The sequence below is a fragment of the Malus domestica genome, chromosome 09, assembly GCF_042453785.1.
Source record: "Malus domestica chromosome 09, GDT2T_hap1".
Classification (NCBI taxonomy): domain Eukaryota; kingdom Viridiplantae; phylum Streptophyta; class Magnoliopsida; order Rosales; family Rosaceae; genus Malus; species Malus domestica.
This window is the reverse complement of record NC_091669.1, coordinates 6,700,787-6,715,803: the sequence shown is the minus strand read 5'-3', so window position 1 is coordinate 6,715,803 and position 15,017 is coordinate 6,700,787. Positions and strand designations below refer to the sequence as shown.

The 15,017-nt window shown below is 38.3% G+C and overlaps 3 protein-coding genes across 8 annotated transcripts; 1 reads left to right on the top strand and 2 right to left on the bottom strand.

Annotated features, from left to right (window-relative positions):
- Positions 1-384: 384 nt before the first annotated feature.
- Positions 385-1,803, bottom strand: LOC103442893 (coumaroyl-CoA:anthocyanidin 3-O-glucoside-6''-O-coumaroyltransferase 1-like). Its single transcript, XM_008381680.4, has one exon. The coding sequence runs from the start codon at positions 1,801-1,803 to the stop codon at positions 385-387; it is 1,419 nt and encodes a 472-aa protein (XP_008379902.3).
- A 4,441-nt stretch (positions 1,804-6,244) lies between these two features.
- On the top strand, positions 6,245-11,425 carry LOC103411254 (diacylglycerol kinase 1-like). 6 transcript variants are annotated; one of them, XM_008349899.4, is made up of 13 exons: positions 6,245-6,617; positions 6,932-7,140; positions 7,261-7,383; positions 7,477-7,605; positions 8,245-8,330; positions 8,636-8,759; positions 9,049-9,097; positions 9,304-9,386; positions 9,647-9,714; positions 9,826-9,900; positions 10,509-10,593; positions 10,728-10,841; positions 10,936-11,425. In XM_008349899.4, exons 1-13 carry the CDS (start codon positions 6,578-6,580, stop codon positions 11,257-11,259), a joined length of 1,509 nt encoding a protein of 502 aa, XP_008348121.3. In that variant the 5' UTR covers positions 6,245-6,577; the 3' UTR covers positions 11,260-11,425. The 6 variants fall into 6 exon arrangements, with proteins under 6 accessions (XP_008348121.3, XP_070660973.1, XP_070660975.1 ...); XM_070804872.1 differs by having other exon boundaries at positions 10,719-10,841; XM_070804874.1 differs by having other exon boundaries at positions 6,268-6,586.
- Positions 11,426-11,506: 81 nt separating this feature from the next.
- On the bottom strand, positions 11,507-14,363 carry LOC103411255 (protein THYLAKOID FORMATION1, chloroplastic-like). Its single transcript, XM_008349901.4, has 5 exons — positions 13,991-14,363; positions 13,198-13,465; positions 12,522-12,738; positions 12,233-12,348; positions 11,507-11,908 (listed from the first exon to the last, which is right to left on the bottom strand). Exons 1-5 carry the CDS (start codon positions 14,187-14,189, stop codon positions 11,821-11,823), a joined length of 888 nt encoding a protein of 295 aa, XP_008348123.1. The 5' UTR covers positions 14,190-14,363; the 3' UTR covers positions 11,507-11,820.
- Between the last annotated feature and the right edge of the window lie 654 nt (positions 14,364-15,017).

Sequence of the window (15,017 nt, the reverse complement as noted above, 5' to 3'; positions counted from 1 at the left end):
TAGGCCTATCAAGTAACAAACCCAACAAATAGGCCTATCAAATAACAAACCAGATTAGAAACATAAGGCAATTAGCCTAAACATGAAGCCCAACAAAAGAGGAATAAAAACCCTAGACCTAACAGTCGCCGCTATGAAAATCGTCGCACCAACCACCGTGAGAAGCACTGACGACAGCACCATAACAGCCAAAGCCACCATATATAAAATCCTAAGAAAGCAAAACCCAAGAACCTCACTCCACTCAAGGAGACGATCCAAAAGGATCATGCTCAAATGCCCCCATAAAATATTGCATGACCTGATTACTTTTATTTTTATTTTTTGTGCCTATCACACACTAAAGTATTTCTAAAATGTAAATGAACTTAAAACATCCATATTTTAGCAGAAATTTTTCAGACCTTGTTCAAACAAAGAAGTAAATGCATCCATTGTAGTCCTCGGTAGAGCTAAACCAACCTCAATGCCATCCTCCTCATCTCTACTCTCAGCAAGAGAAAAAACGGTTGAATCAACAAAGTGAACGACCTCCACTTTCTTTGCTCTTCCCCATCCAAAATCAGTCCCATAAACTCCCAACTTTGGCGATCCAGCAATTGCTACACTACTTTCTGCTACAACCAACTCCCCTCGAAATGGAACCATCCTCTTTAACCCTTCAAGATCTCGATTTTTCAGCTCAAAAATTGCAGCCTCCAAGGCCTTCACCGCCTTAGCAATCCCACACTCCGCCATGATCTCTCTCTTTTTATCTGCCACATAACATGCTGACAAGCAGTTTCCGAAATAGGTGATGGGCACTGGATTCTGAAAGAGGCTTCGTATATCGGCTGCAAACCCTAACCGTAAGAGGTCATCATCCTTCATTGAAGTCACCCCAGTTTCACTAGCATGTAGGGCCTTCATCAAGCATACCCACACAAAACCACATGTGACCACAAATTTCGACAAGTGCTTTGGGGTTGGCTCATTACAATTCTTGCATTGGGTCATGATAAGTTGTTTCAGGCTTTGAATATTTTCTCTTCCTAGTACAAATGTTGTGCGAAAGTTGTCTATGAAAATGGAAGAAGACTTGGCCATGTCAAGATTTTTCCATGTCGATCTCAACCCGATGTATTGATTGAATAAAATGGGCTCATAATCTTTTGGGGTTTTGATCAAATCTCTGTCATAGATAGGAGGTGATTCATGTATACAAGATAAGTCTCCTCCAGACTTGTAAACAGAAGCCCAACATTTCATGAAATGATTAGCAGTTCGTCCATCCACAACGTGGCGATATGCTATGGAAATGCATAAGCCAGAGTTTGGGAAAATTGTTGCTTGTAATGCAAGAATAGGAAGTAGAAATGTGGTTGTGTCACTTGAATTGGAGTCCAAATTATTAAAATCCGGCAAATGGGGAACAAGGTGATCAAACTCTTGGACATGTCTTGGGTGGTTGCCTATAAGATGGATGAAGTTGGCAGCGGACTCAGTAATGGTGAATTTGACAGAAGACATGTTTGCGACGTAGTGGATGTAAGGCATGGAGGGAGGAGGGGGACAAGTGAGGTTTCCAGAGAGCGGGAAGAAGTTCTGGAGAGTGAGGGAGAGAGTGTGTTTGATTGATGGAAGGAGGGTTTGTGTGAAATGGTGAGATGGGTGAGGGAATTCATAGAAGTAGAGGCGTTGGACAGGTTGTAGCAAGACAAGCCAAGGTATGTCCAAAAATGTGAGGGGAAGAGAGGTTGTGGGAACTGAATCTTTTGGTGGAGAGACCTGACATTGCTCTAGGACCTTAAGTGTGGAAGCCATTTGACTAGCTTAGTTAATTATGCTGCAAATCTAAGTAACAAAGAGTTGAAGTTTTTGTAGACACTAGCTAGTTTCAACTCGCCAATTGCATAAATTCTTGATTTTATATTTGTGTCATGGGAATCAAATGACACTCAAATTATGGAAGTGGATAGGTTGGTACCAATATATAACTGTATTTAAGGTCATGTATGTTTAATGTCTTTCAAATTCATTTGCGTAAAGAGTGTGTTCAAAAGTTCCGAGGGTGGAGGGCTTGGATTGCAGATATTAAATGGGGTTAAGGTTGTTATTGCCTTCTAATCGTGCCTGATTTCACTCTATAAGTGGGATCAACTCTGATGCAGCATGACAAAGAAAGAATAAAGAGAATATGAAATTCGGAATCCATGAAGCATGAGAAACCTCAAAGTTTATAAGGCATGATTTGAAAGATTGTAAAAATACAACCCTATAAGTTATTTATATGTCTTAGCAATCCATAAGTTCAAAAGGAAAATAAAATGGGAAATAATTAAATCCCAAAGATTTCCTAAAACATGTAAAACAAGGAATAAAGGTTTCTGTCAAAAAGATCTCGAGACCAAGTAAACTTGAGGAAAGCTTCAGTTGATCTCAAAATGTGTTGCGGTCGCACAGTCAAGGATTTCGGAATCTCTTAGTCCTTTAAGTTCGTGTTGTGGGCGTGCCAACTCATGGCCTAAGCCCAAACGAATAAAAAGAAGTTGGTGATTTTAGTAGCACTTTGACCTAACTTCTTTCAAATGCGATTGCGGACTGAACAAGGATGTAACATCCTACATCGTCCAGGGGAGTGGATCCTCTAAGCCTTATATATATATTCTTATCTCTACCTAGCACGAGGCCTTTTGGGAGCTCACTGGCTTCAGGTTCCATCGGAACTCCGAAGTTAAGCGAGTTTGCGCGAGAGCATTCTCAGGATGGGTGACCCACTAGGAAGTTCTCGTGTGAGTTCCCAGAAACAAAACCGTGAGGGCATGATCGAGGCCTAAAGCGGACAATATCTTGCTACGGTGGAGTTAAGCCCAGGATGTGGTGGGGCCCGGACCGGGATGTGACAATTTGGTATCAGAGCCAATTCCTGGGCGGAAGTGTGCCGACAAGGACGTCGGACGTCGGACCCTTAAAGGGGGTGGATTGTAACATACCACTTCGCCCAAGGGAGTGGATCCTCAAAGCCTTATATGTATAATTCTCATCTCTACTTAGCACGAGGCCTTTTGGGAGTTCACTGGCTTCGGGTTCCATCGAAACTTCGAAGTTAAGCGAGTTTGCGCGAGAGCATTCTTAGGATGGGTGACCCACTGTGAAGTTTTCGTGTGAGTTCCCAGAAACAAAACAGTCAGGGCATAGTCAGGGCCCAAAGCGGACAATATCGTGCTACGGTGGAGTCAAGCCCGGGATGTGGTGGGGCCCGGACCGGTATGTGAAGTTCTCGTGTGAGTTCCCAGAAACAAAACAGTGAGGGCATAGTCAGGGCCCAAAGCGGACAATATCGTGCTACGGTGGAGTCAAGCTCGAGATGTGGTGGGGCCCGGACCGGTATGTGACAATTGTAACATCCTACATCGCCTAGGGGGAGTGAATCCTGTAAGCCTTATGTGTATATTCCCATCTCTACCTAGCACAAGGCTTTTTGGGAGCTCACTGGCTTCGGGTTCCATCGAAACTCCGAAGTTAAGCGAGTAGCGCACGAGAGCACTCCCATGATGGGTGACCCACTGGGAAGTTGCTCGTGAGTTTCCAGAAACAAAACCGTGAGGGCGTAGTTGGGACCCAGGATGTGGTGGACCCGGGTCGGGATGTGACAAAGGAACCTGCCTCGGTTGTAAATTCTCCATGCCTTGGATGCAAGGACTTTTGATATGTGTTAGATGGACGTTGAGATAGGTGTTGTCCCTGCGGACATGATGAGTGAATGGATGGGTGGAAGCGAATTTGGTAATTGGTATGGTGAGATAGAATGTATGAGGGGGCAAATCGCAACAATGGGTGTAGTTAAATTAGGATTTGGTGGGATGTTAATAGATTTTAAAATTAGGATGTATTCAACTAAGATTTAGAAATCATGGTGTAGTCAAATTAAGATTTGAGAGGTTTTTAAAGAATACATCCAAATTTATGGGTAGTCAATTAAAATTTTTACAAAGTCCACCCAAGTTTAGATGTAGTGAGAATCTTAAAGATTTGCTAGGATTTCAATAAATGGTGGATTTTGATGGATTTAAGGGTGAGTGGTATAAATATCATATGCCATCAAGAATCCTATCCTCCCCCCTCTGATTTCTTTTCACACAGAAGAAAACCCTTTCTCATCTCATACTTCATCTTCTTCGTACTCATCCATCATGGATATTTTTTTAACAAGTTCAAATTCGTAAACAAATACTACGAATTGTAGGTTTTCTGAGTTTTTCCCTTAAAGAAAAAAAAAAACCTCAAATCCCTAAATTCAAAATCCTCTATCAGTTGCATTCTCCAGCATCTCCAGAGCATCCTCAACTCTCCCCTCTCTGCACAACCTCCAAGTATCACGTTGGAAGTCACGGTATCAGCTATGTCGACTTTGCCACCATGGCAAAACCCATTAACCAAAATGTTGTAAGCTAGGACATCGGGCAAAATTTGGTCCTTTGAGGTCATACATTCGAACAACTCCATTGCTTCTGTGAGTCTTCCACTTTCATGGAGACCACCCAAGAGAGTTGAGTACCTAATCAAATTAGGGTAAGCAATTTTGGACCATTTCATTTCCTTCAGAACCCCAAAAGTAAAATCAAGATACCTATTCTTGCAATGGTGCTTAACCAAGATGTTGACAATGCATCTCAACTTTGAGAGGAGGAGCAATGACGGAAAAGAAAAAAAATTGAGAGTTTTAAAGAAAAATCCAATGTACTGTTCACTTTAACGAAAAATCACATTTTTACACTAAAAAGTCAAACCTGGTAGTATTCACTTTACCCCTTATTTTGTCATTATCATTAAAATTCAAAGTTTTCAAGCCATTTTCATTAGTTTTCCTAAAAAAATTAGGGTTTCAATTGCATAGAATTAGAGATGTTAATCTCAGCCGTTGGATTTCATTAAAAATGCTTTTAGTGTGATTCTCAACTTTAACAAAATCCTAAGAAATCCAAGAAAGAGTCCATACAAATCCATACAAATATGTAATAAGAATCCATATAAAATATGTCAAAATCCATATGGAATTGTAAAATCTATTAAAATCCTTTAAAATTTGCCACCTACAAAAAGTCCATTAAAATCATCTGAAATCCAAATTGACTACACCCCTCCTAAACAAACTTGTCGAATTGATTGAGTTGCTACTATTGAGATAAAATAAAATGAAAGAAAGTAAATTGCGACAAAATAAATAGTAAGAAAGTAAATTGCGATAAAATAATAATTACTCTGAATGCGAGGAAATATTTTTTTACGTTAAGTGCGAGAAAATAAGATTATGCTAGGTGCAAGAAAATAATTTACGGGAATCGAAAATCGATTTGAAATAAAAGGCTAAGTAAGACTACATTTTGAATAAAAAATAAGATGACAGCAACAAGTTGGTAAGGACCTCTAACAATGAGCTTGAGGGTTTCATTTATAGTAATTGAGAGCATCCATCCATGATGTCTTTCCTTTAATTGCCTCTTGAGCCTTGATTTCTTTTCCGCCACAAATTTCTCTCAAGGACAATAATGATTCATTTATCTTCAATTTTGAAAATCTTTAATCAATCTCCTCCTAAAATGTTCTTGGGTATTGTCACTTAATTCAAGAGATAAAGCAGAAGACGTCAAATATGAGTCAAAATAACTTTAAAAGTTAAAACATGTGACATTGAAAGCAATACTTTTTTTTTGTCAGTAACATTATGCTCACGAATGTATTCGTATTTATTTAACCTTTTAAATTGTGAAGTTTGAAATATAACTTAAAAATTAAACGATTTTCCGCAAAAAGAATTCAACGTTTCAAATCGTTCGTATACAACGAGTCCTGCAAATGTAATTCCGTTCGTTGTAGGACTCTATAAACGTGTCCACAAATTGACCAAAAAGTATGGGAATCTTAACATGGAAGTATTTTGCTTTGCATAGTATAGGAGATGTCTAGCAGAATATCAACTCTACAACGAATACCTAACCCACAATTGACGGGTCCCACAGCAGCCACCAATTATTAGCGTCCATAATTCTGCAGCCATCTCTCTAACAGAGAGATTTGTTAGTGTGATCATTATACGAAATGGTACATCACGTATTGTTATATAAATAGTAAAGTATATATGTTAAAAAATTAATAATTTAAAAAGAGGAAAGGGAATGACAGTCCATCTGACCCCACCAAAGTGCCGAGGGGATCTGACACGTACAAATGAATAATGACAACGAATGATCCGGTATAACACATAAGGACAACATTAAAGGTTTCGCTGTCTTCATCCCCACTCGTTCAAATCGCCGTGTGGTGAAGGTGCGAGCAGTAAATTCCAATCCATGGAACTTTCCGCCCTCCCCGCAATAGTTTCGATCATGTTTTAATGGCTTCGATCACGCTTCACGTTTCCCCGACGATATAAAAGTCTTCTGAGTTCACGAACTAGTCAAACATTCCGCGTTTCCCTCTGCGCTTTTGGGTTCTTCCTTTTGGATCCGAAAAGCTTTGTGAAAGCCATCGAATTTTCCGCCCGCAGTTCCGGTTTCGGGTATTTCAGATACCCTTTTTCTTCAATCCCATTTGGTTCATGTTCATGGTTAGAGGCTCACATCTCCTCAACTCACTATGTAAATTTTCCATCCTTTCTTGCTTTTCTTGTAAATTAAATTTCCAGCACTTTTCTAATTGTATTTCCAAATGGGTTTTCTGTGAGTAAATTTTTGTGCCATTTGATGTATGTTTATCTTGCAAAGACTGAATCTTTCAACTTGTTTATCACCACCAATGCAAAAATATTCATTTTTTCTTGGACTAATCACTACGGAAATTGTATGGTATTGGATTAGTTTTGTGAAATTTTGTATTTTGGAAGGACCCGAATTAAAATTGGTTGCAGACAACGGCTCTTTTCACGGTTACTGATTATGATCTTGTAATGCAGTTAGACCCAAAATGGCAAATTCTAACTATGGGGAGGAATTCTTGAAGGATTTCAGAATTCCCAAGTATGTACTAGTGCCTGAATCAAAGAGTGAAAATGTTGCTGATGTACCGCAATGTCCGGTTTTAGTGTTTATCAACTCCAAAAGTGGTGGCCAGCTTGGTGGGGATCTTCTTGTATCATACCGTTCCCTTCTAAATGAAAGTCAGGTAGTTTCTATAGGGTTGAATGTTGTCAGATTTCTTTTTTTGAATATTTGGTGGAATATAGCATTTGGATTTTAGTTCGAAGTTTTTTATGAACCTGACCTTGAACTAGCTAATTTTTAGGTTTATGATTTGGGGCAAGAGGCTCCGGATAAGGTTCTTTGCCGAATCTATGCCAATCTTGAAAAACTCAAGCGCAATGGGGATAAATTCGCTACAAAAATTCAAGAGAAATTGAGAATCATTGTGAGTGTCAACATAAATGGTTTGATTTTTCTATTTTTCATGACCTTGTGTGATGTTACCTTTTCATGTTTCTGACATGAATTGCCCCTCTAGGTTGCAGGTGGCGATGGAACAGCTGGTTGGCTTCTTGGAGTTGTTTCTGATCTCAAGTTATCTCATTCGCCACCAATAGCAACAGTACCACTAGGAACAGGAAACAATCTTCCTTTTGCATTTGGATGGGTAAGGAATTTCCTATGTCGATGGATATATGGTCTTGGATTGCATGTATCATATTGGATGTGTGCATATATCGGTAGTTATTTTTTCATTGATATGCATATTCAGGAGAAAACTTCTCCATTTCTTAATTCAAGCCACTATATGCACCAGAAATTCTAACTAGTTCTGCCATGTAAAGTTGATTCAAGATTAATTGTTTTAAGTAGTTTGTGATTATTATGGTTTAAGTAAGGGCTGGTTTGGTATTGCTGTGCTTTAAAAAAAAGCTGCTGTAAGAATAAGCGGCTGTGAAAAAAATCAGCAGAGTGTTTGGTAAACTTTTTTGTAAAAGTGCTTTTGGAAAAAAAAACAGTCTGATAGTGGGTCTTTTCATTAGGAGCACTGTAGCTCCGTGTGCTTTGAAAAAAAGCCAGTTTTCCAAAGCTGCAAAGAGCAGCTTCAGCTTTTTCCTTTGATTTCAGCTTATTCTCACAGCAGCTTCCAAAATAAGCCCTTTTTTTTTAGTTTACCAAACACCTAAAACCTTTTTTTCATGGGTGCTTTTTTTTTAAGCACCTCACTCCCAACCCACCCCTAAGTAGGGCAGCCATTGACTGCTAGATATCGTGCATGCATGACATGATGTTTGCTAATTCACAGGGGAAGAAGAATCCTGGGACAGATCCTCAATCTGTGAAGCAGTTTTTGGACCAAGTAAAGAGAGCCAAGGAAATGAAAATAGACAGGTTAGACAGTCATTATTATTTCTTTTTACATCTTAAACTTTGTAATTCAAGTTCTGTGTATACACAGCCCTGTTTCTAGATGTCTCAGACAATCAGATATCATTTGAAATCATCTCTTTGTTGTTCGTATATCTTAGATTTCCCTTTTTCCAGATGGAGTGATGAAGTATTATGACTAATTTATTCACTCTTTTTCTCGTTTAGGTCATTAGTGCATTTTCTTTGTAGTTTTAACCAGTTGCCTCTCATTTTTTTTCTATAATTGGAAGTTCTAATTTTATTTTTCCCTGTTTATTCTGATATAGCTGGCACATTCTCATGAGGATGAGGAAGCCAAAAGAAGGTCCGTGTGATCCCATTGCGCCTCTTGACCTACCTCATTCGTTGCATGCATTTGGCCGTGTCTCTGATTCAAATGAGCTGAACATGGTAATTACATATTCTCAATATAGTCGAGTTATTGGGCTCATTGGACAAAAGAACCAGTCTCAGGGAGTAGCAGAAAGATAAAATCAGCTATTTTGCTAAGTCAAGCTATTTTTTCAGGAGCTGAGCCAATTTGCTGTGGCTAATTTTTTTCTTTGCAAATTAAGTGTCATGTCAGATTGTTACTTTTAAATGCTTGCATTACTTTTGTTAAGCTCAAAGATCTTCTCTTTCTTGTTAGATACGAACTTTTGGTGCTGTTTTATAAGCAAGAACTTTTGGTGTTTTGCAGGAAGGCCGCCATACCTTTCGTGGGGGATTTTGGAACTACTTCAGTATGGGTAAGAGTTCTTCCCTTGGAGTCCTGTAAAGTATTTTGAGCATTAATTTGCAAAGCTATCTTAATCTTTCTAGAAAATATCTCCTTTTGTGAGTTTAAGTCCTACCGTTGTGCATTCAAAATAAGCCGATTAATTGTTGATCGATATCTTCTTTCACTCAACCGTGTTTTGTGTAATGAACTCTACGTGTTTGTGCTTGTGTTTAGGAATGGATGCTCAAGTATCATATGCATTTCATACTGAGCGAAAGCAGCACCCCGAAAAGTTCAAAAATCAGTTAACTAATCAGGTATTTAGTTTCTTCAAAACCCATTTTTGTTCATGAGCATAATGTAGTAAACTAATGAAAATGATTTGATCTTGTAACAAACTTATAATAATTTATTAAAAATTATAATACATACATTTGTCTATGCGTCATATACAGTAAAAATTTCTTGCGTGGAACTCTGTAAAAAATAAAATACTGCTTGGATAGTGCTGTTAAATTCTGATGTATGGAGTGAAACTCTACTTATTCCTCTGTCTTTTCTTTGATCCTAAATACAGACTACTTATGCAAAGATTACCCATTCACAAGGCTGGTTTTCTTCTCCTTGTTCTCAATCTACTTCACGGTGAGCATCTACAGATTCCCTGTCCCACAAGGTTTAAGTTTATTTGAATTTGAAGTATCTAAAACCTTGTTTAGTGAATGTGAAGTTTATTGTCTATCTCTCTTGAAATAGGGACATAGCGCAATTTGCAAAGGTGAAGGTCATGAAAAACCATGGCCAATGGGAAGATCTACAAATTCCTCCAAGGTACATTTTTGTCAATATTATAACGGAAATGAGCTTTGCTTGCTCAATGCAAATTTCTTTGCATTGTTTGTCCTATGTTTCCTCCTGTTTTCTTGGGTTTTCATAGGCCGTGAGCTGCCCTAAAATGACGAGTTGACTATCTAGTGACGGTTTCCCCCAGTAATCATTTTTGTGCTAGAAAACACTATCCATATCGAGCCTCCCCATCATGTGCAGATTTCACTTGTGTCACAATGTTAGACATAATTCCCATGAGTCTGTGGTGTTCTGATATGCAACTATTTAGGTTGCCAATCTGCTCTGATTTTCTGCCAACATGGAATCCAGATTTCAGAAATCTTAACTTTGTTGCAATCTTCTTTTCCGTACACACTAGTTCAACTCCGGTGGTTCTGCAGAGATAACTAAACTTATTTAGAGTTTTCTTTTTCTGATCTAGTTGATTTTTTCCTTGTTTAGTTTCAAAAGGTAAACATTGCACGAGGATAATATTGATTTAGTATATTTTTTCTTCTCTTCAGTACTTGATGTTGTTTCCGTTTGATTTCTTTCGCAAATAATATCCAATTATGCTTTTGCTTTGCTAACCTCTCTGTTTCATTGAACAGTATCAAGTCAATCGTGATCCTCAATTTGCCTAGCTTTTCTGGTGGTTTTAATCCTTGGGGAGTCCCGATTAGGAAGAGGCGTAATGTAGGTTCACAACACTCCCGCTTTTCTCCTATTATTTTTCTTTATTTTGTTTTTTCACAGAAATAGTTGAAATGATCTTTGTATTGGTTTTTCTCAAATCTAACAACATATGTTGGTGGATTATGACTTTACAGGGAGGTTTTACTCCAGCATATGTAGACGATGGTCTCATTGAAGTTGTTGGCTTTCGAGATGCATGGCATGGGCTTGTTTTGCTTGCCAAGGGACACGGGACTCGTCTTGCCCAGGTATTTGATCAAGAAGTTGAATTTATGTTCATAAATAACTTGTACTATCCTGCATTTGGTATTTATACTGTCTATTATTTCTTATCGATGATAGGCCCACCGTATTCGCTTTGAGTTTCAAAAGGGTGCAATTGATCATACGTACATGAGGATCGATGGGGAACCCTGGAAGCAACCCCTCCCAGTTGACGATGAAACTGTCGTGGTTGAAATCTCTCACCTTCGCCAGGTGAACATTCTTGCTCGACATGGCTGCAGGTCTAAAAGCGTTTATAATCCCGAGTCACCTAGCAGCCAGGGAAATGAGGAAGAGGATTGGGATGATGAAGAAACTCATGAATCAGCATTGTATAGGAAGTTTGGTGCAGCAGACACATTTAAGCTCCCCGAAGAGATTGATATTTCGCATCTCAGTTAACTTCTTATTAAGTTGTTCCTTTCTCAGTTAACATCTTAGCTTAGTAACATTTCTAGCAGGAATTGTGACAAATTGCTTTCTAGGGTTCTTACTTAGTAACCCCATTGTTATCAACCTGTACATGATTGATTTGTGGACGAATGCAAATAATTCTTTAAACTCAGAAGCGTTGAAGTAAATCGAGAATTGGTTACTGCACTGACGCCGTATTTGAGAGGAAGTTATCATCCTCAGAAAGACAGAGAGAAACAATGAAAATTAGCTTTACTAAGGGGAACTCGACCCAAATATTCCAAATCGAGAATTGTAGTTACAAGCTATAATACACTTTTGTTTTGGTAAAACAAAAGACAACTGAAGAGAAACAAATATTTAAGACATGTCGGCACATAGGCTGTTGCTGGATCACCACTGCAAGCAATATACTAAAACTGCAAGCGTACAAGCTGATGAAAGGTATGTGCCTAAGCGTAAAAACTCCCAACTCTACCTCAAAAACCTTAAAAGATTTGGGGATCTTCAGCTTCGCAGAGAGTGATCAGCTTTGAAGGACCACTCCGATTACTGGCAAACATAATCCCCCAAACATTTCGTAACTGTTTCACTGGCCTTCTGTGTTTCCACCCTTTCTTCTCTTTTCTTCTTCTCCCTGAAAGCCAAATTCAACGCATTCAAATATGATGTAAAGCAGTAAGCACAAAAGCTTCTCCATCCTTGAACCATACAGTACTTCCGGTTATAAAACAAGAAACCCAAAATCCATAAATTATACCCATGCTATAGAAAAGCGAACTAAGGCCATGAATTTTAGTTTAACGTATAGGGGATCAACCGGTTTGATGTTAAAGCTTCAACTTGTGAATGTCATCTGAACTCACATCAGTTGATTTGAGGATTATCATCATGTCTATCTTAGCTATCACATGTAATGCTATGAATTCAATAACTCCCATGATCCTGAGGGATTTGTTACCTGGCCACATATTCCCTTAGCAGTTCTTTGGCCTGAACCAGCTTGGAAAGCAGATTGCGGTACACATCAAGGTCCCGGTCCACACTTCTTTTGTCAATGTTTAAGGCTGCACATAACTGTTGGATAGAAACCAAAGTGTAAATGATCCAACATTGCTACCATCATGGAAGGCCATTCAATAATTTAATCCAACAGTCAGTAACCCAAAAAAGTTCAAAATGCAGTAACCTAATCACTTGGCCGAATATCCATCATTATTCATAATGTTCATAGGCCTGGAAAGTCTAACCTTTTCTAATACTGTTGGTTCAGTTGCTTTTGCCACCTCAAGAAGACGAAAAAGCCCAATAGCAAAGAAACGACTGTAGCTAAAACTTTCTTTGCCTGCTGCCCTTTCTGCAATGTCCTTCAGTGCTACCTCGACTTCTCCTTCTCTGGATGGAAACTCTACTAATGAACTAGAAGTTTGTGCCCGAGCCCACTCTTCCAACTTTTGTGCATCAGTTCTGTAGTGCTTAGCATGGAAACTTATCTAGTAAAGATCGAGACCTTTCTAAAACATATAAGAAAGAGATTGATCATATGCAAATTAGGATTCGTTTTTCTTTTTTCTAAAGCATCTAATGACCAGTAATTTTCCAGAGTCGCACATTATTTTATTAATCAACCTTCTACCATAAACTAGGAAATTCTGGTGTAGAACTATGAAGTTTGCATGATTCCGATGACCGGAAAAGAAAATCTCTTCTTAACGGGATTTTCCTTAGTTATCACATAAAGGAATGAATTGCAATATCACAATCTCAATTAGCCACTTAAATTTTACTCAACTTTCATATTTTTTTAAACCTCATAATATGTGATCATCACAATTTACATACCATATTGCTGCATTTCGAAATGTTATGCAAGGCACAAAACAGAGAAAATGAATCCCTAAAGAAGATAAAACACAAGCGACAAACCTGTATTGCTCTGGGTCCTCATTTAAAGCTTTAATGTACGCTTGGAAGATTGCCTCCCGATCCTCATCGCTGGGGTATCCATCCATGAGTTGATCGTATACAGTGACAAAACCAAGAGCAAACACAGGATCATACCGGTATGTCCTCTTGTACTTCATCAAATGTTGCTGGACAATCAGCTCCTGTAGCACACTGTTGTAAACGCTAGGGATTGGTCGCTTATACGCCTTCAAAAAATTCAACTTTGTATCCGCCACAGTCGGAGCATCTGCAAATCAAGCAAGCAATAATGACCATAAATGTTAAGCACAAAACTTAGACTAACATACACTCTGATACAACAAGGGCCCATTATTCTTATTTCACATGATTACACAAAATTATTAATAAAAATCCTCCCTTTCCATATCTGTAAGTCAAAATTCCTACTTTTAACAAAAAAGATCATAATTTGCAGACATGGGTTTAGCCATGCTCCACTCTCGGCACCCAAATTCGAACACCTGCTCATAAACACCTGCTCATTGTTTAGATGATTTAGTGTAATTATTTTGTCGTTTGCCAAAAAAACAAAAAAAAAAAACCAAACTTCAGAAATGAAGTAAGTGCATTACATCTAATTAGATCAAACTTAATTATACTTTAGACATTGTTAAATGCACAATATTTAAATAATAAAAAAAAGAAGCTTTGGCACAAAACATATTAAATGAAGCTCCAGTCAAGTTCCTGAGAAAATGTAGCAAATTTAAACGATTAAATGACACAAAACAAGCTACCAAGAAAAACCCACCTGACGACCCTGCCATGCAATGAACCACCATGCGAGAGCTCGAACTCGAAGCTCGAATTCCACCGTAATGGCTGGAAATGCTCGTACGGAATCGAATGCCTTCGGCGTTGGAGCCCAAATTCCGAGCGGACGAGACGACCGATTTTCTATCAGAGCATTGACTGAGCGCCGAGAAAGACAGAGAAGCAACGGCCGCCATTGGAGGAAGAGAGAGAGAGAGAATCTAAAGCTGGAAATTTTCCGGGAAAATTATGAGCATAGTGGAGAGGGAGAGAAAATTTCGTGGGTTTTCGGATTGTAATTTATAAATCAAGTGTGAGAGAGATAAGAGGTCCACGAAAACAAGGGCTTATCCAAGTGTTTGAAAGGATTTGAGAGCCAGTAAGTTTGTGCCAAGTGGTGTTTGGCGTAAGTATCTAAGGACAGAAATAGTAATGGGCCGGGTTGGATTTTATGGGTCGAACTATGGTTTGATTCTTGTAGTTTATTTAAGCCAAGTTTCACTTTTTTAATTGGTGCGATTTTAGGTTTATGCTTACTCTTTAAGAGGTGTGTGTTGTACTACGACGTTTAAAAGAAAAAACTAATTTACCTTTACATGTCATAGTAGTAACCAACAAAACCACAATTACAGTATTGTCCCTAAACAACAAAAATTAATAAACTATAGAAATTGAAATTGCGAGAATTGAAACTACTAGAACCGAAGTGAAATTTTGTTCTAACTATAGGGATTAGAACCATTCTTAGTATTTAGTGGACAATGTGGTAGCATCTCCTCCTTTTTTATCGTTTGGGGAAGAAAGATTTGACTTTGAGATATCTTCCAATGCTAATTAAAACTTAGTTGGTGGGAGATTGATAATAAAATAAGGAGAATTTTAACAAAAAGCTTCCGGTATTGTTCACTTTAACGAAAAACCATATTTTTACACTTAAAAGTCAATTCTGGTACTATTTATTTTACCCTTTATTTTGTCCTTATCGTTAAAACTCAAAGTTTTCAAGTCATTTTCATTAATTTTCC

Excerpts from the sequence above, each read along its gene's own strand:
- LOC103411255 (XM_008349901.4), bottom strand. The coding sequence starts at position 14,189 with ATGGCGGCCGTTGCTTCTCTGTCTTTCTCGGCGCTCAGTCAATGCTCT. Across the intron at positions 13,466-13,990 it reads TTGCATGGCAGGGTCGTCAG|ATGCTCCGACTGTGGCGGAT; the intron begins GTGGGTTTTTCT and ends CTTGATTTGCAG. Across the intron at positions 11,909-12,232 it reads CTAAGGGAATATGTGGCCAG|GGAGAAGAAGAAAAGAGAAG; the intron begins GTAACAAATCCC and ends TTTGGCTTTCAG.
- LOC103411254 (XM_070804870.1), top strand. The coding sequence starts at position 6,578 with ATGTTCATGGTTAGAGGCTCACATCTCCTCAACTCACTATGTAAATTT. Across the intron at positions 9,715-9,825 it reads TGTTCTCAATCTACTTCACG|GGACATAGCGCAATTTGCAA; the intron begins GTGAGCATCTAC and ends CTCTTGAAATAG. Across the intron at positions 10,842-10,935 it reads ACGGGACTCGTCTTGCCCAG|GCCCACCGTATTCGCTTTGA; the intron begins GTATTTGATCAA and ends TATCGATGATAG.
- LOC103442893 (XM_008381680.4), bottom strand. The coding sequence starts at position 1,803 with ATGGCTTCCACACTTAAGGTCCTAGAGCAATGTCAGGTCTCTCCACCA.